At 38.6% G+C, this 24208-nt stretch overlaps 1 protein-coding gene across 2 annotated transcripts in view; it reads right to left on the reverse strand.

The window, feature by feature from the left end:
* Positions 1 to 24208, reverse strand: part of htt (huntingtin) — a 133184-nt gene that overhangs the window by 67473 nt on the left and 41503 nt on the right. For both annotated transcript variants that reach the window (XM_071693678.1, XM_071693679.1), the window contains exons 18-25: positions 21173 to 21294; positions 20927 to 21009; positions 19479 to 19619; positions 16345 to 16414; positions 11693 to 11808; positions 10251 to 10436; positions 8833 to 9068; positions 3783 to 3906 (exon numbers count right to left, since the gene is read on the reverse strand). In XM_071693678.1, the coding sequence (XP_071549779.1) occupies positions 3783 to 3906; positions 8833 to 9068; positions 10251 to 10436; positions 11693 to 11808; positions 16345 to 16414; positions 19479 to 19619; positions 20927 to 21009; positions 21173 to 21294 (1078 nt within the window). The remainder of the gene's footprint in view (positions 1 to 3782; positions 3907 to 8832; positions 9069 to 10250; positions 10437 to 11692; positions 11809 to 16344; positions 16415 to 19478; positions 19620 to 20926; positions 21010 to 21172; positions 21295 to 24208) is intronic.

Genomic DNA, 24208 nt, shown 5'->3' on the forward strand with positions numbered 1-24208 from the left:
ATGAAGTCTGTTGGGGATGAGAGAGCTTGGGAAGTGAGTCAGTTGTTGTTCGCTGATGATACAGCGCTGGTGGCTGATTCATGTGAGAAACTGCAGAAGCTGGTGACTGAGTTTGGTAAAGTGTGTGAAAGAAGAAAGTTAAGAGTAAATGTGAATAAGAGCAAGGTTATTAGGTACAGTAGGGTTGAGGGTCAAGTCAATTGGGAGGTGAGTTTGAATGGAGAAAAACTGGAGGAAGTGAAGTGTTTTAGATATCTGGGAGTGGATCTGGCAGCGGATGGAACCATGGAAGCGGAAGTGGATCATATGGTGGGGGAGGGGGCGAAAATCCTGGGAGCCTTGAAGAATGTGTGGAAGTCGTGAACATTATCTCGGAAAGCAAAAATGGGTATGTTTGAAGGAATAGTGGTTCCAACAATGTTGTATGGTTGTGAGGCGTGGGCTATGGATAGAGTTGTGCGCAGGAGGATGGATGTGCTGGAAATGAGATGTTTGAGGACAATGTGTGGTGTGAGGTGGTTTGATCGAGTAAGTAACGTAAGGGTAAGAGAGATGTGTGGAAATAAAAAGAGCGTGGTTGAGAGAGCAGAAGAGGGTGTTTTGAAATGGTTTGGGCACATGGAGAGAATGAGTGAGGAAAGATTGACCAAGAGGATATATGTGTCGGAGGTGGAGGGAACGAGGAGAAGAGGGAGACCAAATTGGAGGTGGAAAGATGGAGTGAAAAAGATTTTGTGTGATCGGGGCCTGAACATGCAGGAGGGTGAAAGGAGGGCAAGGAATAGAGTGAATTGGAGCGATGTGGTATACTGGGGTTGACGTGCTGTCAGTGGATTGAATCGGGGCATGTGAAGCGTCTGGGGTAAACCATGGAAAGCTGTGTAGGTATGTATATTTGCGTGTGTGGACGTATGTATATACATGAGTATGGGGGTGGGTTGGGCCATTTCTTTCGTCTGTTTCCTTGCGCTACCTCGCAAACGCGGGAGACAGCGAAAAAAAAAAAAAAAAAAAAAAAAAAAAAAAAATAAGTCAAAAGACCTAAAATCCAAAACATTTTGAAATCTGGCATGGCTCAAGACCCAATCATGCCGGATTAGGGATCACCATCCCAGGTGAGAGAAAAAAGTCACTTTTCTTCAGTCCTTTGCATTACCTTGCTATTATGGGAATCAGCAAACTCATAAGTATTAGTATGGTATGGCATATCTAAAATTAAAATGTTTTGAATACCACATGATCACATGAGACAAGAAAGTTGAAGGTACCAATGCTCGAATGTCATGTACAGATACTACCATATACTAGGGATTACAAACAAGGTGATCTCAACAGTATTCCATGGGTTATAAGGCGAGATAATCTCAAAAAACATTAGAAATTACCAGTAGCCAGTAATTTGGTATTCAATGATCATGTAAAGACTATGTACAGGAAGATGCATCCTGTTGCTCAAAACACACCACAAGGTGACAGCATCTTGTTTTAGGTCTCTCCACTCTTAAAGAACCACAAAGTACTTACACAAAATGAATAGACAAACTGAATGGACGGGATATTGGGATATATCAACGCACATCCCATGCTTGTCCTCTCTAGACTCAAAAAAGGTTCAGCAATCAAAAATAAATATTTCAGCCTGAAGACAATTGTGGTGAAATACTACTATTGTTAACTTGATGATAAGCCGGCATGCATAAAGAGTAAAGATGACAATTCAATATTCTACATAGAATAAAAGTCTAAACAGTTTTTTCTCTAACTTCCTTCAATCTCCTCCTCTTTCCTCTAGACTGGACACAGGTACTTACCTATAGTACAGCACTATTCAAGATAATTAGAAAGCAAATAGGTGACTTCCTAAAGAGAAAAAATTACCTAAGTGAGAGACAGCACAGTTTTAGGGAAAGAAACTTATGGGTAACAAATGTCTAAGAGTTCTACGGAAGAGTAAGCTAAGATTTACACAAAAGAAAAGACTGAGTGGACTGTTTGTATCAGGACTGCCAAAAAGCATCTGATATTACATTTTGGGAAGGTGATTAAAAAGCTGAACCACTTGACTGTAATAAGAGGGAAACTCCTTTGATGGATTGAAGATTATTTCAGTATAAGGGAACAGAGGACATGTTTGAGTAGCCTTCTCCAAATGGGTTGGGGTAACAAGCAGAGTGCCAGAGAGTTTTGTTCTTGGAACACTACTCTTCTTCCTGGCAAATATCAGAATAATTTTCAAGTATATGAATAAGGAAATAACTGTCAAGGTATTCATATCCTGCATAACGCCATGACTAGTATATGCTTCTCAATTTTGGTCACCACACTTAAAGTAGCACAAAGAGCTAAGGCAGAATGTTCAGAGGAGAGCTGAGTCACAGGGAAAGATTTGAGGCTTAACTTTTCCCATCCTGGAGGAGAGAAGACTGAGAAGTGACATGATCAACAACAGACTGATGGCACAGACAGTTAACATTCTTAAGGCTTGTGTCAATCATCATCAAGCAAAAACAAAAAAAAAGGGGGGGTAATACATCTGCCCCTTTCATACCCTGAATGAAAGTTCTGCTCATTCAAAAGTTAACTTGACTGAGCAAGAATGTCAAAGCATTTGCTGGGCTTGGCTTGGAGATCACTCTCTCCTTTGATGGTTCTTAATTCAATGAACATACTTGGTATTACTGTAACATCAACCTATCTTGGAAAATCCACATCATGGAAATAGCTAAGCCTGCCTCCATGAAACTGGAAGTCCTGCTTAGATGTTGAAATTTCTTTTCTTCCGAATAGTTGCTGCATTTATACAAAGGATTGATCCGTCCTTGTATTGAATACTGTGCTCACATCTGGTTCAGTTCTAGCTCTAAAATCTTACTTCAAAACTTGACCCACTTGCCCTATACCACAATGTTATTTCACTTTCCCTCTTCTGTAGGTATTTCATCAGTTTTTACTCTCTAGGCCTGGCTGCTTGTGTGCCCCCACCACTAGCTAGACCAAATAATTCAGCAAGCAACAACATCACATGATCACTGTGTGTCAACTGGCAACTCAAGGAGGACCATTTTGATAACTATTTCTTTCTTTACACCTCGATGCTTTGGAACTCTCTACCCTCACATATCTCCTAAAAACTATGACCTGACTTTTTTCAAAAGACAGGCTTTTCATTTCTTCCAAAATTTATAAGTGCTTTCCTTTGTCTCTTTTTTTCCTTTCATTAACCTCTCCGTGTTTTAATCCAGACCAATCCATGGTGTGGACTTTTATCAATGACTGGAACCTCAAAAAAAAAAAGAAAAAATAAGCATTATCACCAAGCAATCAGGCAGTTTGAGCAACTTGAGAAATCTTCATTTATGTTGTCAATACCTGTACAATCATCCATGATCAAAAGTTTGTTGTGGTTTAGGGAACAAAACAGTACTATTTTTCGGTTTCTTTTCATAGTAGCTGAGAGGGTATAGGCCCTTATCAAGGCTATTTCATTTACATTATACTTAAATATGTATTCTAGCGTAAGACAGATACCCATTTTACTGACCAATCCTTAGAAGAAGGACGAACAACTGGGTCATCTGTGGATCAACTGGTATGAACAGGATTCAAACCAAAGTGGGCTTGACCCTGGGTGGCCCATGAATGTGTCATGGTCAGCAACACTAACAGCTAAACAACAAAGGTTCACTTAATCTATTGTCAAAATAATAATGGGCAAGTCACGACAGCAACTGCACTCAACTTACTGTCATGTTCAGAAAAAGTACACAAGTCTCATGACCCACCTTTAAGGCTTTAATGACCAAAGGCTCAAAAAGCCTTATGTAGGAGCTTAATGATGATTTGTCGTTGCCTCGTCCAAGAGTTTTAAAGACACTAATGCTTCCTTTTCGTTGATTCAGAGTGAAACTAGAAATACAAAAATCATCCATTAAGAAGCATAAATTGAGAACTACTTTTGTCAAGATTTCCATTACTTATGAGTGAAGAGATATTAATTTCTGAGCCAGGAAGGTAAAAGCTAAAGATACATATGCTCCAAAGCTATCAGTCCAAATCTGTATGTTTGTAAAACTGAAAAACTTACATAAACATAAATCATAGTGGCTTTCACCATTATTTGTGACCACAGAAAAACAGTCAGCTATCTTCAGACAACTGGCAGATATATACATCACGCTGAAAACTGCCAGCCGGTAGCATCAACTGACTTTCTATCTTTACTTTCTGGACAACATTCCTAAGGTATCTTTTTAGGCACAAAGCCTTTAGAGGGATGGGAGAATGAACATTTTCAGAGTATCTTTAACCCATTCTATCTAGACTCAGAAATGCCCAAAAGTATTTCTGAAGCCGAAAAGGCAACTGAACATAAGGGACTTGACATACAGGGTTTTGCTTATAATGGGTTCATTAATAGAATAGTTATGATATTGTAAATTAGCACAAGGTACTTTTTAATTCAAAACTCATACAAGTTTTCAAGAAAAATAATGAATGACTTCAAAACTACACAGTGTACAATGTCATCATCTTCAGATATTTAACCAGATCCTAAATATAAGTTAAAAAAATACTGAATTCAACAACTACATATGACAAAAGCCTTTGTGTAAATGCTCAATGGCTATACATTGCAAAACAAATATCTCGAAAATGAGGATAGAGGCACGTCATCTAATAACAAGGCAGTCATAAGTAAACACTTCACTCATGATTTAACAAGGTAATGGGGCAACTCATTAGTGTTTTTTTGAAATGCAAGCAATCATTTTAACATTTAGCTGCAAAAAGAATCAATATACTCTTAACTTCTGATAATTTCATATATGACTCCTAATTACTTTAACTCCAACATTCATACTGGGTAATTCAAATGCTGTACTATACATACACATTCATCTCAATCACACATACCCATGCATACCAAATTCATCCATCAAGCAATATGTAACTTCTTATTCATCCCTCTATTCTCACCTGCATTAAGCTTTGATTACACATAATCAAAATCAACCCTTGAAATGCAGTTAACATTCATCAGTTTATTCATTTCTTTTCTCCCTCTATATTTCTTTGTCCAAAAAGATACCAGCTTATTATACATTGTCATTTCACATTGTCATTTCCACACACAGTTTAACTCTCTCACACTGCTTACTAGCAGGCCTCACTCTTACATAGTCATTCCTTATTTGATCAATCTGCCTTGCATCACATATACACTTAGGTACTTCATCTCCAGCACACCAGTCCTCTTCCTTTTTCTCCATTCAAAGCCCAAGACTTATGGTACATCCATACAATTCTGTCTGACCACTATACCTTCTGAAATACCCATTTTACAGTACATCCATACAATTCTGTCTGACTGCTATATCTTCTAAAATACACATCTTTACTTTACAAAAACAACCTTTCCTTCCACACACTCCTTAATGCAAATAAGACTTTTCCCTTGAATCCCTCAATCATTTGCACTCCTTCCCAAGAGATATTGTCCATATACCTCCAATTTCTCTTTCATATGCAATTTAACTCAAACCCTCTGTTCTAGGTCCACATCCCATCACTTATATGCCACACACTTTACTTCACCTGCACATATAAGCACTGCTTCCCTAAATATCTCCCTCCTCTTCCATTTCCCTAGTTTCATTCAATCTAACCCTAAGTCATCTTCATTCAATTTGTAAGTACACATAATTTCAACACTTTTGTCACACATCATTTCCTCTTTTCCCAAACTCACTACAAACATTCACAATAATCTCCACCAAAAATTATCTATTTCATCTGTTAACCCTCCTTTTCATGCCTGTCAACTGGCACATAATTCAAAAGTACCAGTTGACCCCCAGTTCTGCCAAATTTGCTAATCCTTGTATATTATCATGTATGCACCCATTTTTGAACCAAGTATTCCTAATCTTTTAGCAAACGACTGAATAAGCCTTTCTCCACTGCAATTTATACATGGCACTCAATGTATCCTTATCATACTCTCAAATGCCACATTACACACACTTGGATTCATTCAGATCCTCAAGCACCAACCTTCAATCCCTTGCATCAAACAACCAATAAGCCTAATAAAACATGCAGGAGACATGTCAGTAGTACTGGTCATATATCTTTCAAAGATTTCATCCATACTTGAGTTTTTCTTATAATATCTTCATAACACATCTATCTGATCTACCAGATATCTTGATTCCAGATGGTAGTGGATTCTGTATCAACTGTTCTTATACTTTATTCAGTCAGGCCTGACAGGACTAAGGTTCCACATCCAAACATTCAACATGGAACATGCACTCCATCCTACAAGCTTCTGGTACACACTACACTAAAAATTCATTCCATTCAAAAGAGCTCTCAACAAACCTCCAATTTCTCTCTCTCTAACATTATTGAGCTAACAACTTCAGCACTGCCACTGCTGCCTTTCTTGATCATCACTCTTAAACACTTAAACTTATAACTGTTAATTATCTTCAAGATGTTACCAGGCTCTGCCTGCAAAAGTTACACAACAAATGAAAAATCATCTCGTTATTCTGCATCGCTGGGAGTACAATCTCATCAAAGAACTCTCTCCAAAGAAGTCTACATTTCAATGCTACTGAGAATAAAGCAAAGTGTTGGGTAACACCAGGGCTCTATAATAGATATTGGTGCTGGAGTAATTACAAATAAATGAAAAATAAATTCTTATTTCAAATTAATACTACACTGAGAATGACCAACTCTTTCAAATTCAAGAGCCTTAATCACATTTGCATTCATTTTCATCATTCCCCTCTTACACACACCATGAGAATGAAAAACCAAACCCCTACTTTGAAGAGAAAAATATTATCTGAATACAACTCTGGTAGCTTTTTATTACATTAAGGGTGTTATTGGACTCTGTCTGCATAAGGTTACACTGCAAGTGAAAAGTCACATTTGGAGAGGTTGTATTACTGGAAGTGCAATCTTGTCAAGGAACTTCTCACTCTAAAGTCCACAACTTCCCTGCTTCTGGAAACAGTTCTTATAAGAAATTGATAAATGAATGAGGAAGGGAATAAGGGAAGGAAATATAGAATTTATGAAGACAGAAGAAAAACAGTGCAAAGACTGTGGAGAATAAGAAAGTGCACTGCAATTACAAGAAGAGAACTGGGGGGTAAAAGTATGCAATAAAAGATGTACAAGAATGACTAAATCAAAAGAGGAGTTAAACTGAAAGATAAAATGCTTTGGATCTGTTGCTATCAATGGTTGGGGATGAGACAGAATTATCATGTAGGGAAATAAAGAAGAGAAAGAAACATCCCAATATTTTTTTTTTTTTTTTTTTTTTTTTTTTTATACTTTGTCGCTGTCTCCCGCGTTTGCGAGGTAGCGCAAGGAAACAGACGAAAGAAATGGCCCAACCCCCCCCCCATACACATGTACATACACACGTCCACACACGCAAATATACATACCTACACAGCTTTCCATGGTTTACCCCAGACGCTTCACATGCCTTGATTCAATCCACTGACAGCACGTCAACCCCTATATACCACATGACTCCAATTCACTCTATTCCTTGCCCTCCTTTCACCCTCCTGCATGTTCAGGCCCCGATCACACAAAATCTTTTTCACTCCATCTTTCCACCTCCAATTTGGTCTCCCTCTTCTCCTCGTTCCCTCCACCTCCGACACATATATCCTCTTGGTCAATCTCTCCTCACTCATCCTCTCCATGTGCCCAAACCATTTCAAAACACCCTCTTCTGCTCTCTCAACCACGCTCTTTTTATTTCCACACATCTCTCTTACCCTTACGTTACTTACTCGATCAAACCACCTCACACCACACATTGTCCTCAAACATCTCATTTCCAGCACATCCATCCTCCTGCGCACATCTCTATCCATAGCCCACGCCTCGCAACCATACAACATTGTTGGAACCACTATTCCCTCAAACATACCCATTTTTGCTTTCCGAGATAATGTTCTCGACTTCCACACATTTTTCAAGGCTCCCAAAATTTTCGCCCCCTCCCCCACCCTATGATCCACTTCCGCTTCCATGGTTCCATCCGCTGACAGATCCACTCCCAGATATCTAAAACACTTCACTTCCTCCAGTTTTTCTCCATTCAAACTCACCTCCCAATATATGAAACAATATTCATGATTATAATTTTTTTTGTTGATCCTTGTTCACTATTCCCTATGTCTGCCAGGTAGCACCAGAAACAGAAGAAGACCTCATTCACTCACATCCATTTTCTCGATGTCAGGTGTTATGCACCAAAACCACAGCTCCCTATCTTTTACCATGCCACACAGACCTTTTCCAGGTTTCCCATGGCTGCTTCATGTGCTCTCATTCAGCCCACTGAAAACATGCCACCCTATGTTACCACATCACTTCAATTCACTCTATCCCATGCCTGCCCCTCACCCTCTTGCATGTTTAGGCCCCAAGTACTAAAAAAAAATAATCCATTCTTCTCCTTTTCCCCCTCTGCTTATGACACATATACAAGGACCTCTTGATTTGCATGTATTTGATTTATGCCATTTTTAGAATAACACACACAGTCCATTTACACCATTTCTTAAATTTACATGGAATCAATTTTGGAATAAAGCAATCATTGACCTAGCAAAACAGTGGTGTGGCACTGCCAACCTTGTGCAAGAAGCATGTGTTCTCAAAGAGTGGATACAGTCTATAACCATAAAGTGTTACTGTAATTTGTGCTGCAGTATACTATACAAGTATATTGCAGGCGTTATGCCCCTTCCATCATGCCACCAAATGGGTCATACTAGCACTAACCTAATAGGATCACTATCCTGTCTTGCCATTGACATAGCTGTTAGATCACTCTCTAATTCAGCCAAAGGTATGTTGAAACACAAGTGATGCAGGCCAATGTTATCAGCTTCTTCTCTGGTTCTCTTGCTTGTGGTACCTATTGGATCCACTGACACACGAGGCAGAGGATCAGGCACCTTTCGATGCAGCTGATCAAAAAGTGCCATCACATTTGAACCAAACAAACACTTCAAAAGCTGAAAGAAATAAGAACGTATTAGCAAAGCAGTACTGTTAGTTTCACAAGACTTCAGTCTGACTAAAAAATTTCGATAAAATGTTTAATATGGTATGAATTACATTTTCTAACACTTAACTGGTAACATTTTAATAAAAGTGTAACACACTCAAATTCACTGTCATCCATCTCTTATGAATTCTTTTATTCCTATTACACTTTACATCATCTTCGTAAAATACTTGTCAAATACTATTTGTTCTTTTACATATAGGTGCCCTCCAACCCATAACTTCCATCTAATGCTCCCAACTAACATTCCTACCTCCTATTTCTACCTAGTGTACCTACCTAATGCTCCTGCCTAATGTTCCTATCTACTACTTTATCTACTGCTCATACCATCTTGCCATAAGGCAGGGCTAGCACAAAGCGCTCATCACAGGAAAATCTAGAGTTGTGAAGAAAGAGTTGTGTGAGTTAAGTGTTGTCTAGTGTCGTGTGAGACAAGGAGAGACTGTATGTTTGAGGACAGAATGCCAGCATTTCACGTGTGGGTGAGGCAGAAACAACGGACAGCTACCTGGTGAGAGAAGTGCTACTGGACAACCACTAAAGTGCTGGTTCACTATGCAACCTTCACTAACCCTCAAATACCCAAGTGGAAATTACCAGTAATATACCTTCCTGGTTGGTGGCTGCCTACCATCTACTAATTACCTACCACCACTACTAACTACAAATCACTTGTCATCTCTTTCAACTTCCTCTTCTTAATTATACTATCCATGTGTTTAATATAAGTAAAGAATGCACAAGGTTATGTGTGCTGTTAACACTCTGCATTTTTAAATCTTCTAATTTTAATATTACTGAGTCTTGACATATTCTACAAATGAGAAGCCAACTGAGATCTGCAAACATTGCTTGTAAGCTTGCATGTTGGTTTGGTTATCATGCAGATGAGACAGCTCCTTTCTTCTTGCTTTATATGAAATAAAAACATTGAACGTTACACCAGAATTTCATAAACTCTTCTAAACAAATATCCAAACAAGTCACTATCCACGTTGTCTGCTAAAACAGTAAGAACTATTTCCAACCAATTTACCTGCTGGCCACAGTGCATAAACAAATATCCAAACAAGTCACTATCCACGTTGCCTGCTAAAACAGTAAGAATTATTTCCAACCAATTTACCTGCTGGCCACACTGCACTGTAAGTGTTGGAAGGAGAGATGTGACAACTTTTAAATACTGAAGCATCTCATCAGCAAGCTTTCCAAATTCTACCATTGATGCCACTTCCAGAAGTCTACCCAGACTAGTGAGGGCTACTTGAAGCAACCCACAGAGTTTTTCTGTAGTGCTCTCCTCTAGGGACATCTGAAATTCAAGAAATAATATTTCTCAATTTATGCAAAAAACATTCTACAGCCAGTCATCTTAAAATCAAATATTAGTTTCTTAACCTTTTCACTGCTGCAATGCTAATATCAAAAGTACTCTCTATGTGGGGATTATTTTCATATATTCTAGAAAAAAAAAAATCGTCTCCAAAAGTTTTCATATTTCAGTTAACTACAAAAAAATTTCAGAAAATCACATCAAATTCAACCTGGTGAGACACTTTTACATTCACTACATAACTTCCAGCTTATGCTGCTTTACTGCCAAGAGTATGAGGTATACCAGGAGTATTTTCAGGCATAAGTAGTTTGATGTGTATTTTCAAAAATGTTTTTGTTGGAAAAAATAAAATATTGAGAGTTTTCAACAGTATTGTAAATCTATTATCTATTAATATGTTTGCCATTGCCAAAGTCAGTTTGGTAGCACCAGGAGTAGACAAAGAAATGGCCTCATTCACTCACTTCCACTCCATAGCTATCATGTACAATGCACCAAAACCAGAGTTCCTTATCCACAACCAGGCTCCTTAGACATTTCCATGAGTTCTCCCAACTGCTTCATATGCCCTAATTTGGCCCACTGACAGCATGTTGTCTCCTATAAACCATATTGATCCAATTCACTCTATCATTTACACACCTTGCATCCTCCAACATGTTCAAGGGAGGTAAATGCAAGAGCCTTGGAGAAAAGGATGAGCATGCAGTCCATAGGGGATGTGGCTTGGGAAATGAATCATTTATTCTTTGTTGACAATACAACACTGGTGGCTGGTTCAAGTGAGAAACTGCAAAAGTTGGTGTCAGAGTTTCGAAGAGAGTGTGAAAGGAGGAAGTTGAGAGGAAATGTTAATAAAAGCACGGTTGTTTGGTTCAGCAGGGATGAGAAACAGGTAAGTTGAGATGTGAGTTTGAATGGAAAAATTGGAAGAAGTGAAATATTTCAGATACCTGGGAGTGAACATGGCAGCGAATGGAACCATGGAAGCAAAAGTAAGTCAAGGGTGGGTGAGGGGGTGAAGGTTCTGGGAGTGCTTAAAAATGTGTGGAAAGAAAAATTGTTACATGGGAAGGTAAAAATGGCTATGTTGGAAGGTACAGTAGTCCCAATAATATCATAAGGATGTGAAACATGGGCTATGGTAAGGCTATGTATTCATATTAATAAACTTGTGAGTAAATGATGAAAATTATATTAAAAGTTAGAGAGTTAATATGGCTGTTGCCTACCTTATAATTTGTGTACGCATTTTTCAGGACATCATACATCTTGATATATTCTGGCAAATGCGAAAATGCTCCAACAGTTCCATGTTTCAGTGACTTTCTTTCCTTCTCCTCACCATCTGTGTGTGATACAGAATTAAATAAAAACAGATTAAAATCTATCCATAAGCAAAATGACATTTGCTTCAATTAAATGAAAGAAACATACTCAATTTCAGAACATTATCAAAACTTTCACTCCAGCCTTTACCTACAAACTCTATTTGTCCATCTTGCTTTAAAACTACCCCAATATCAATTATTCTTACTGACATCAAATACAATAACACTTAATCTTTTCACATCAGGTTTCTTTAAATGTACTATCTCACCTCAGCACTTACTCCTTTACCAACCATTTCTTTAGAGTACTTCATCTCTCCTAATTTTTTCATTCTTTACTCTAAATGATATTCTAGTCCCATAACCAAAACATGAATTCACCACAGCTGCAATTGTACCAATGCTTCTATCTATCTACATCCCTCACACTTGTTCCCAACTGGATCCCCCCCCAAAGGGATGGCCACGGCAACAGTCATTATAACTCATGAACTCCAGTGCCACTTCTTAGCCTTTACTGCCTCACCCTTAACAGACCACTAGCAGAGGGCAACTCTAATGCTGCATTTGCAGAAGCTCCTACTTAATGTTCCTGCAGACTGCTTCTATCCAATGCCCTTGTCTAAAGTTCCTACCTACTACATCCACCTAATGCTCCAGCCTAAATGTTCCTAGCTACTACTTCTATCTATTGCTCCTAACATTTTGCCAAAAGGAAGGGCTAGTGCATAATGCTCATCACTGGAAAATCTAGAGTTAAGAAGACTGAGCTGTGTGAGTCAAGTGTTGTCAAGTGTTATGTATGAAAAGGAGAGACTGTAAGTTTGTGAGAAAGAATGACAGCAGTCCACATGTGGGTGAGGCAGAAAGAAAAGACAGCTACCAGGGTCAGTGAAATGCAACTTGACAACTACTAACATGCTGGCTCACTAACCCTCCCAATACCCAGGCAGATAGTACTGGTAATACACTTCCCTGGTTGTTGGCTGCCTACCAACTACTGATGCTTCATCCATAAAAAATGAATACAATACAGTAGAATACTAAAAATTCCATCCATCATATTGTTTGTTCACTTATGTCCTTGATCATATCTGGTTCATTCAAATCCATTACAATGGAGTGCACCACACCTTCCAACAAACACTGCCATTTGTGTTGGCTATGCTTAGTAAATATGCAAGAAGATAAAAAAAAACAGCTTTCCATTTAATGTGTGTGGGTACTTAATCAATATGACAAGAATGAAATCTTTATTGCATTTATTCTATATAACCTGTACTCTATACTAAACGTACCTAAATTCTTATATGTACATTATACACTTTCATCATTAGTTTTCAGTCTAATTCCATAAGTTCTAAGTACCATACCATTCATTATTTGACTTGAGAGTGCTATCTTACAAGTGTATTCTTTAAATTCCACTCTTTCCACGCATTCCTCAATATGCTATGGACCTCTGCTCCTACAACCCCCCTATGGAATACTTAAGCTCCAATGGTTCCATTCCCTACCATACCCACTTCTGCACTGCCAAGTTCTCTCAATTCAAATTCATTCTCTAAATAACTTGTCCCTATGCATTGCTAAGCCTTATTTCTTTCTTTCATGTTTGTTTGCTGTTTCCTACATTAGTGAGGTACCACAAAGAACAGATGAAGAAAAGGCCTCATTCACTCACATTCATTTTCCAGCTGTCATTTGTAATGCAATGAAACCACATCCTACAAACCTTTCCATGGTTTCTCCCACCTGCATCAAATGTCTTGGTTTAGTCCACTGATAGCACATTTCCCCCTGTACACTACATCACTTCAATTCACTTTATCCTATGCACGCCTTCAGCTCTCTGCATGTTCAGGCCCAGAGCACTAAAAATCTCATTCACGCCATCCTTCTATCACCAATTCAGTTTCCTCCACATGCTAAACCTCTATTTGTAGGCCTCCACCCTAACTTCAAGAAGAAAAGATGCAGATGCTTCTGAATGGAGCTACACCCTTCAAAACATCCTGCCTCAATGGGTCCCGCCTATCTCTGTTCTGACATGGAGTGTAGCCTGGAGCTGTTCCCAACCAATGTAGCCTGGAGCTGTTCCCAGCCAATGTGCCCAACCATGGGTCATATCTAAACATCTTAACACTCAAACACATTTTTCCTCTACTAGGAGATGATGGCCTGGCACAGAAAGATATACATCCAAAAATTCACCCCAAAAGTTATACACCTCATAAAGCAGACACCAACTCAGAAACAATCACTCACCATCAGTAGAAATTAGGCAACATATCCAAACAATAAACAATATCATCAGTAACCTATTCACTGAAAGACAAACTGAAAACTGGCACTCCTTCCTCAACATATTCAATAACAAATCCCACCACAAACAGTTCTGGCACACATTTATGTAAAGCCACTCCTACACACCAGTCCATACACCACTCCTGAAGCACTCCTGACCCATTCCAATTAAATCCATTCTTCTAAAGAATGCACATACTCATGAAACACCACTCAAAAATCACCCACAAACCACCACGTCCCTATCTATCTGTATTGCTCCTATCAAGAGGGTAGCCATGGTAAAAGTCTGCACTTATTCCTGTCACTGCATGCATCCCTCACATACACCATTCCATGCATTCTTCCACCATTTCTCTCCTTCCATTGCTCTTCCACTTTGTTTCCCCAAATCACAGGAGGTCTTTCTTTCACACCAACCCCTTTAATTCTATTGTCACACATCCTCCTTGTAAACACCCTTTCTTGTATTCTGTCCACAAGCCCAAACCATCTCAAAGTATAACTTTTCACCAATCTCCTAAACAGGAAAATCATAAAACACCTACACAAAATCAATTCAGAAACAACTGCTCAACCACCTCTCACTCCCAAGCACAGCCATTAAAACCTTAAAGGCCTAAAACAATATATCAGGCTTTCACACGAAACACTATGACCCACTTGCAATGCAAGCACTTACAGATACCTTCCATTACCTATGACTACACAAAATCCCTAATATCTGGAAACCTGCTAACATAATACCAATCCCAAAATACACTCAAAACTATCCAATCCTCCTACTGCCTTATATCACTTTTATCTTTAGTATCTGAATTCTGTTAAAAATTTACCCACAATGGAAACAAAACATCCCACTCTCATCCACATAGCATGGTTTCAGAAATAAGCACTGTACCACCACATTACACACTGAGCTCAGACAACATATCAAAGATGGATTCAACCAACCACAATCCCACTCCTGCACAGTACTACTAGCAATAGACATCAACAGAGTATTCAACACAGTCCCCTAGCACATCATCACACAAAAGATACTTGACAAAACCTCCACAACAATGACAAAAAGTGATTGACCAGTTTTCCAGCCAGCCACCATGCCAAAAATAATCATAATGGATTCACTTATAAAACACTTAAATTCTACAATGAAGTTCCCCAAAGAGCAGTTCTTTCTCCACTTCTTTTCATTCTCTTCCTATACAACTTCGCATTACCTCAAGCAAATCTCGACATAAAGGTCATTTCACATGGAGATGACCTCACAATCAACTCAAAACACTATTACACCCCAGTAGCAACATCATACATGTAGCAATACATTACACATCTGGAACAATGGCCCACCCAGAACAGAATGTCTGCATCTCCACAGTCTTAAATCACTCTTGTAACCCTAAACATACACAAATCCTGGTTATATCCTCAAGCCACCTTGAATGGACAAGACACCAACCAGCCTAAAGGCATCACATATGACACACACAACATCCACTCTCCACATCAATAACATAAAAGCAACACACAAAATAATTGCCTTTGGAATAGTAACTGGCATCATTTTTTTTTTTTTTTTTTTGGGGGGGGGGGGGGATCTTACACAAATAATCAACCCATTCCACTTTAAGACTATGCCTCATGTGCCCAGTCTCCTACCATCTCAAAAGTAAATATAACAAAGATGCAAACCAAATAAAATTATGCACTCAGAACAATCACTAATTGCCTAGCAACAACAAACACTCAACACCACAACAAAACAAGGCTCCTCCCAGTACAGACCCACCTCAACATGCCTGGCATCCTAATTCTATGCAACAGCACAAAACTCCAACCCAAGCCACTCTATAACTACACACCAACCCCCAAGTGGATATAAAAAGCTTAATCCTGCCTCACACTTCAGTAACCTCTACTCAAAGTTCCCCCCATCCCAAATAAACAAACCAAAGACAAGGCAAAAATGCACTGAAATAACCTAACCTCCAACGCACCAGCCAATCAACCACCACACTTCCCAGAAAATGAAGATTCTCACTATCCCACTTATGCTCTGGACATTCTCCATCTCTACAACACTATAAACACTTTGTCAATGTACCCTAAGATCCTTCAAGCCCAAAATGCAACTACCATGACAAAGACATCAAGCCCTTAACTCTAATTTGCTTTGCAATCATGAATGATCTAAGAGAATTTCATCTACATTACAACAAACTGGATAGAAAACAAAAACTAACCTCCTTTCTCTCCACTGTTGGATGAATGTGAATGGTTTTTATCTCCAGTAGTCTCTGCTCTTGATCTTCTCTATATGAAATAAAATATCAGTAAGCATCATGAAAACTAAATCATGTAGGAGTTAACTAAACAGAGTTAATAAAACATCAATCATTTTTTCGAAGGTGATATGAGATTATAAATGGCATGCTGATGTAGAGAGATGAGAACTGAGTTGATATTAAGATGAAGAGGGAAAGCAAGTAAAATATGTGGCAAGATATGTGGCAATGGATACAAAGGTGACAAGGAAGAGTATCACCTTTGGAGGTGAAAATGGAAGTACTCACAGGTAAGAAACAATGTACTCTGGAATGTTACAGTCACCCTGTTGAAAACTAATTCATTCAGAGCTCTCTCAAGAACACACTTCAGAGTTCAATGGGTTATCCCTATACAGTGAAACCCCCCTTTGCAAAGCAGATTTCTGTGCATGACTGTGAAGAAAGACACTACTTCATTGCAAGAAATCAATCAATTAGAGATGTACATAGTTGGATGAATGAGGAGAGAATACATGACATATGAAAGTAATAAAAGGTAGAGAAATTATGATCAAGAAAGGCATCAAGGTTAGAAGGCTCCAGATCCATGAAGCAAGCAATGCGAGGTTTTATATTACAGTGAGCATGAACACCACCCTGGAGGTAGAGATTAAAAATCTCACTGTGAAGAGGAAAAGCAGCCATGGGCAACTGGGTTCAAGATACATGAAGATAAGACAAGGAATTAAAACTTCTACAGTATAAAGACCTGGAATGATCATTGTTTTGCTTTTATTCTAAGATAATCGATAAAATTTCTAAATTTACTTGATAAGTAACACTACTACAATTATCTGATAAATATCATTAGAAATATAATTATTCAGCTATACAGTACCTCTCTTTCTTATGTCTGAGAAGGTACAGAACATGGCTGTCCCAGGGAGTTCACCAGTTATGGAGACTTTTGCCATGGCTACCTCTTTCAGGGATTTCCAACAGGGAACAGTGGTCAGAGATACAAATAGATATATAGATAAAGTGCGAGGGTTAGGGAAAATGAGTTGGTAAACAGAGAAGAGGTAGTAAAAGCTTTGCGGAAGATGAAAGCCGGCAAGGCAGCAGGTTTGGATGGTATTGCAGTGGAATTTATTAAAAAAGGGGGTGACTGTATTGTTGACTGGTTGGTAAGGTTATTTAATGTATGTATGACTCATGGTGAGGTGCCTGAGGATTGGCGGAATGCGTGCATAGTGCCATTGTACAAAGGCAAAGGGGATAAGAGTGAGTGCTCAAATTACAGAGGTATAAGTTTGTTGAGTATTCCTGGCAAATTATATGGGAGGGTATTGATTGAGAGGGTGAAGGCATGTACAGAGCATCAGATTGGGGAAGAGCAGTGTGGTTTCAGAAGTGGTAGAGGATGTGTGGATCAGGTGTTTGCTTTGAAGAATGTATGTGAGAAATACTTAGAAAAGCAAATGGATTTGTATGTAGCATTTATGGATCTGGAGAAGGCATATGATAGAGTTGATAGAGATGCTCTGTGGAAGGTATTAAGAATATATGGTGTGGGAGGAAAGTTGTTAGAAGCAGTGAAAAGTTTTTATCGAGGATGTAAGGCATGTGTACGTGTAGGAAGAGAGGAAAGTGATTGGTTCTCAGTGAATGTAGGTTTGCGGCAGGGGTGTGTGATGTCTCCATGGTTGTTTAATTTGTTTATGGATGGGGTTGTTAGGGAGGTGAATGCAAGAGTTTTGGAAAGAGGGGCAAGTATGAAGTCTGTTGGGGATGAGAGAGCTTGGGAAGTGAGTCAGTTGTTGTTCGCTGATGATACAGCGCTGGTGGCTGATTCATGTGAGAAACTGCAGAAGCTGGTGACTGAGTTTGGTAAAGTGTGTGAAAGAAGAAAGTTAAGAGTAAATGTGAATAAGAGCAAGGTTATTAGGTACAGTAGGGTTGAGGGTCAATTCAATTGGGAGGTGAGTTTGAATGGAGAAAAACTGGAGGAAGTGAAGTGTTTTAGATATCTGGGAGTGGATCTGGCAGCGGATGGAACCATGGAAGCGGAAGTGGATCATAGGGTGGGGGAGGGGGCGAAAATTCTGGGAGCCTTGAAGAATGTGTGGAAGTCGAGAACATTATCTCAGAAAGCAAAAATGGGTATGTTTGAAGGAATAGTGGTTCCAACAATGTTGTATGGTTGCGAGGCGTGGACTATGGATAGAGTTGTGCGCAGGAGGATGGATGTGCTGGAAATGAGATGTTTGAGGACAATGTGTGGTGTGAGGTGGTTTGATCGAGTAAGTAACGTAAGGGTAAGAGAGATGTGTGGAAATAAAAAGAGCGTGGTTGAGAGAGCAGAAGAGGGTGTTTTGAAATGGTTTGGTCACATGGAGAGAATGAGTGAGGAAAGATTGACCAAGAGGATATATGTGTCGGAGGTGGAGGGAACGAGGAGAAGAGGGAGACCAAATTGGAGGTGGAAAGATGGAGTGAAAAAGATTTTGTTTGATCGGGGCCTGAACATGCAGGAGGGTGAAAGGAGGGCAAAGAATAGAGTGAATTGGAGCGATGTGGTATACCGGGGTTGACGTGTTGTCAGTGGATTAAATCAAGGCATGTGTATGGGGGTGGGTTGGGCCATTTCTTTCGTCTGTTTCCTTGCGCTACCTCGCAAACGCGGGAGACAGCGACAAAAAAAAAAAAAAAAAAAAAAAAATATAGATAAACTGTCCCATGAAGGTATTCAGCACCCATACCCTTACCCAGAATTCTACCTTAAAACTGTGATAAAAACTATCAATGCATGCAGTCTATATGGAATGGTAGTCTTACAGACATATAAGTACAAGCTGACTGGTGAGTGGGTTGAAAATTAACACCAAAAATCTCATCTTATCCCTGTCTATACCTACATCTCAATATTTCATATTCCCTCAATCTTTTCTTCAATCTTTTTTCTTCTCATCCCTCATAAAATTTCACATTAACATAAAAACATAAACCAACTTTACCTTGATGTAGAAAAATTATAAGTAAGGTAAGAAGTATGAAAATACATGTTAAAATGGCTAATATTAACAAGAGATAAACTGTGATGTAAATACCTTGATGGGAGAAATTGCTGATGGAGGACCTATAGGTGCAAGTGTAGGTCGGGATCCTGGTACGATATCCTCCAACACATGGGTATATACACACAAAATACGTAAGATGTGCTGCACCACAGCCTCTGCTACAGAAGTTACCTGTCAATCAGAGGTTAATAAATGTACAACAACCCCCATGATCATATAAATAAAAGTGGGTTTAGAGGAATGAGAAACTGTTTCCCCTCTGGGTTGGTGACCTATTAGCTATGATCTCATTAGGATAGATGCCTCTTAACCTCGAAATTCAGCAGTATCAGCGCAAGCTATCTCCATTTGTGCTTTCCTCAAATCAATAATCGATAATAATCAGTCATCATCCCAGTGACTGTCAAGCAGCACCAGGCTGACCATCTGATAATTCTTCAAAACCAGACAGTCAGACACCTGATGGTGACTATTGCCAGGTAGGAGAGATATTTCTTGAAAGTGAAGGTTAGGAATAGCAAGAAACAAGAGGAAAATTTGCTCACAGAACAGTGCCCTAGAGAGAAGCAGCCTCTCTTTCTTCAAACTCACTTTTCTTTGCAGGGTCAATTTGTTCTGCAAGCTATGAGAGCCTACCAACATAGAGGCCAAAAGCCAAAGGAGGAGAAATTACCACAGACACCTTAAGTTATCATCTGGCACATCTGTGATCCTTTACCTAGCAAAATGAAAGTCTATTCTGTGCAAGATTGAGCCTAGGCACCTAGACCAAGGTATAATTTACAAATAAAATGAGAAATGTCAAAGGCCTCTGGACAATTCCTCCATGAAAAGCTTCCTCAGAAAGTCTAGTGTATAAGTACCTTTCTGACATCATGTTTGTGACATAAAGGCTAGGTTCAGCCAACCAATCTATTTTTTTTTTTTTCAAGCAACGGAATTCTCTGAAAAATTTAACCAGACATAAAGCATGAAGTAATTCAAAACTGGTCTTCAGTGAAGCAACATTTAGGTATTTATAGCTTACATATTAATTCTCTACAAAACCCAAGGACAAGTTACAATAACAAATTAGATCTATATGACAGGGCAGCCAAAATAATCCTGAAGTGTAGCAGCATCAAGACCTTTGGTGATAACAATTTCAGTACGTACCTACCTCTACCGTAAGAGGAGGAAGTTTAGCTCTTATACAGCCCCATCTCTTGAACATTATCTACTATTGCACAACATAAATTTATATATGCTGTCTGCATTAACCATGTCCTCAGTCATATTTCATTCATCCACCATTCTTATAAAGTACTATAAATGTACCTCTTTACATCTTTTTTAATCCCCAATATTGACAGGGGTTCTTAGAGGGACTAGACATCAGAGACATAGATGGATGGACAAATAAATAATATAACCTCAAATTAACAGGCTTCTACTAAAACAATAAGAGGGAGTGAGCAAATAGAAGATAAGCGTTTTACCTGAGGCGATCCCAGAAATGACCATGGTGTTTTAACTCCTGCAATGTCTTCCCTGCCTTGTCTCAACACTTCAACTGCAATTCCTGAGGAGTAAAATCTATCATTGACAAAAATACAGTAGTTAAGACTGAATTTTCCTTCTCCATACAACATTCTAAACTATCTACATTTGATAAACTACATTAAATCATTCATTCTGTTTTAAATCATTAGTTAGTCAACGCAGTATATATATGCTAGTTTTACCTGCAAGGACATTTGAAGCAATAGTAAGGATATTCTGCTGCACACTAAGGTCCCCAGCTATTGGAGATTCACCAGCCAGGGAGAGGACTACTGTGACCAATCCAATGTGCATGTTAGTTTCACTGAAGAAAAAAAGGTTTTGTTGAGAATATTACATTCTATCATCAATACCATTCCCACCTCCATAGGGTGGATCAAGAGCATACACACAAAATAACTGAACCAGAGAGAAGTTTCCTAGCCTGCAAGCTTTTTATCAAGAATTCAGGTATAGCTTTTCACAGCCTATTATATATAGGTAGGGGGATGGGGTGTGGAGAGTTAAGAGGCCCCTTAATGACATATCTGAAAACAAAGACAATGGTGTCAGTCATTAGGAATCTAATAGCAGCTGGGAGTGAAAAATATGAGGTTTCAAATTGAATGCTGAAGAATGCTGCCAAACCCAGTGAATCAAATCTTCAAATTATTCTCAATTCAAATGGTATCATATCCAAGCAATACAAAGAGAGTGAATGATATGGGGAGAGTGAGCAAGTTTATCACAGAATTACTATAACAGTATAAAAAGACTGAACTTGGGCATGTGAAGCATCCAAGGTAAACCATGAAAAGATCTTTGGGGCCTGGCTGAGGATACGAAGCTGTGCATTACACATGACAACTAGGGAATGGACGTGAGAGAAAGTGGCTTTTCTTCAACTGTTCCTGGTACTACCTTGCTAACACAGGAAACACCAATCAAGTAAGGAAAATTTTTTAAATAAAGATATATATGGAAGTAAATAAGCAATTTTTTTTTTTTTTAACTATTCGCCATTTCCCGAGTTAGCGAGGTAGCGTTAAGAACAGAGGGCTGGGCCTTTTTTGGAATATCCTCACCTGGCCCCCTCTGTTCCTTCTTTTGGAAAATTAAAAAAAAAAACGAGAGGGGAGGATTTCCAGCCCCCCGCTCCCTCCCCTTTTAGTCGCCTTCTATGACACGCAGGGAATACGTGTGAAGTATTCTTAATCCCCTATCCCCATTTAATATCTTATTGAGTTTTTGAGACCTTAAGCATTGCATGAGCCGGGATAATAGAGATCCAAATAAGAAGGCAAGGATATCAGTTGACAGACAGACCATTTGAACTACTCTGGGGTGAGCCTATCTTAAACCTTAAGCTAAGTTGGCTTATGTTTCTCTGCCTTCATGTTGATCATAGTTAGAAATAGATAAAATCAGGGAAAGTATCAAGATCATACTGTTCTAAGAAGATCCCTTAAGTCCTTAACCATCCCTCAAAATTCACATTTTTCAAGTTAAAAAAATGTTTTTAACCCAACAAATTAAAATTTTTCATACAAGAATATTTCATTTATTACTTTCATTCTATAATGTACACTAATTTTGTAGATGCCTCAGCATAATATGCTAAAATGGGAAGAAGCATGGCCTTTGTGTTGAGTTGTAGCGAAGCATGGCCTTTGTGTTGAGTTGTAGCTACATGTGTTTTCTGTTCATTTTACCTACACCAAAAAATTTATCATCATCTGATTGTTATCATATTAAATCTTATGAGACTGATATCTTCTTGTTATATTCAATGTGATTCATTGATGAAAATTTTTGAACCAGCAAAATTACAAAAGTTGTAAAATTACCAGATGCACCAGTCAGATACAGCTCTTTCAATCAGGCATGCAATGTCAACAATGCCTCCACTTCTGCTAGAATTATCTTCTCTACTTCAATTTGGTCAACTTTCAATACTGGAAGTGCCAGCAGCCAAAAAAAGCACTGACCACATGATCTGAAGACAGATCATTATCATTAACCAATTCAGAATTATCATCTACCTGGTCCTCTAAATCTAGCTATAAGTTGCTCAATTTCATTCCTAGAAAACTCACGAAAATGTGCAGTCACTTGCATGTCTGGAGGATGATTGACCATGCAGGCAAGGGGCTTTGAAATCAGGACATGAAAGTCAGTGCACAAATATCCACCTAGAAGAGTTGCCTCATTCATGTAAATATTTGCCTGGAGTAGTTGTGGTGTTGAGCAGAAAAAAAGAGGACAGAAAGAAGGATCAATCACAAGACAATAAAAGTTAACACAATTACAGGAGGAAGTAAAGAAATTATGGGTTCAAGAAAAAGATCATGAAATGCATCATGAAACAAGAAGGGGAACTTACTGATTTGAATAATACAGTAAATTGGTATGAACAAAGATTCGAAGAAGTTGAAGGGATTTAGAAGGTACTTAATTACAGGAAAAAGCTAAAAAATTGAAGAACAAAAAAGGTCAGAAGGGTCTATTTTAGATGTACTAAAGGCTGTTGAACAAGAGGTACTGCCTATAATACAAAGCAGAAAAAGTATTGAAAACAGTGGACCAGGAGGGGAACAGATGCAGTTTCTGTAGCTAGTAAACAGACTAAGAGCAGGAGGACTGATTTAGTGGGGCAGAGACCTATGAATACTGATACAGAGGTAAACAGAAAATTGAGCAAAGTTGCATAAAAAATAATAAACACTGTTACAGATGGTCTGGTGAATGACAAATTTTGAAAAATGCAGAACATCCAGGATCATAGCTTGTAAGGAAAACAGGAGATTGCAGAAAAAGCCAGAGAAACAAAGGATGACCAATCAACACTGAGGGATTTTAACTTTGGTGTAGGTGCCATTAAAAGTATAAGGAAATGATATCGTAAATGAAGTAAAATGAGCAGAGATGAAACAAGATTTATAGAGGAGTTACAGTCACGGAAACTACAAGGTGTTACAGTCATGGAATTACAGAGAATTTAACACTTTCTATGGTTACAGAAAAAAACTGGAAAATGGAGTTCACTAGACACAACAAAGAATTTGTAGTGAAAGTTCTCTGAAATTAACAATAATGGAATAGGAACATAGGTATCTCTAGACTTAAATATGAAGAGAGGGTTATGAAAGAGGGAAGAACAGTACAGTAAAAAATATCAAAGAGCAAAGAAGCTTTGAGATGTGCTTTGACAAAGCATTCCAGTCAGCCAGCATCTGTGA

Source organism: Panulirus ornatus, chromosome 56 (genome assembly GCF_036320965.1).
Source record: "Panulirus ornatus isolate Po-2019 chromosome 56, ASM3632096v1, whole genome shotgun sequence".
NCBI lineage: Eukaryota > Metazoa > Arthropoda > Malacostraca > Decapoda > Palinuridae > Panulirus > Panulirus ornatus.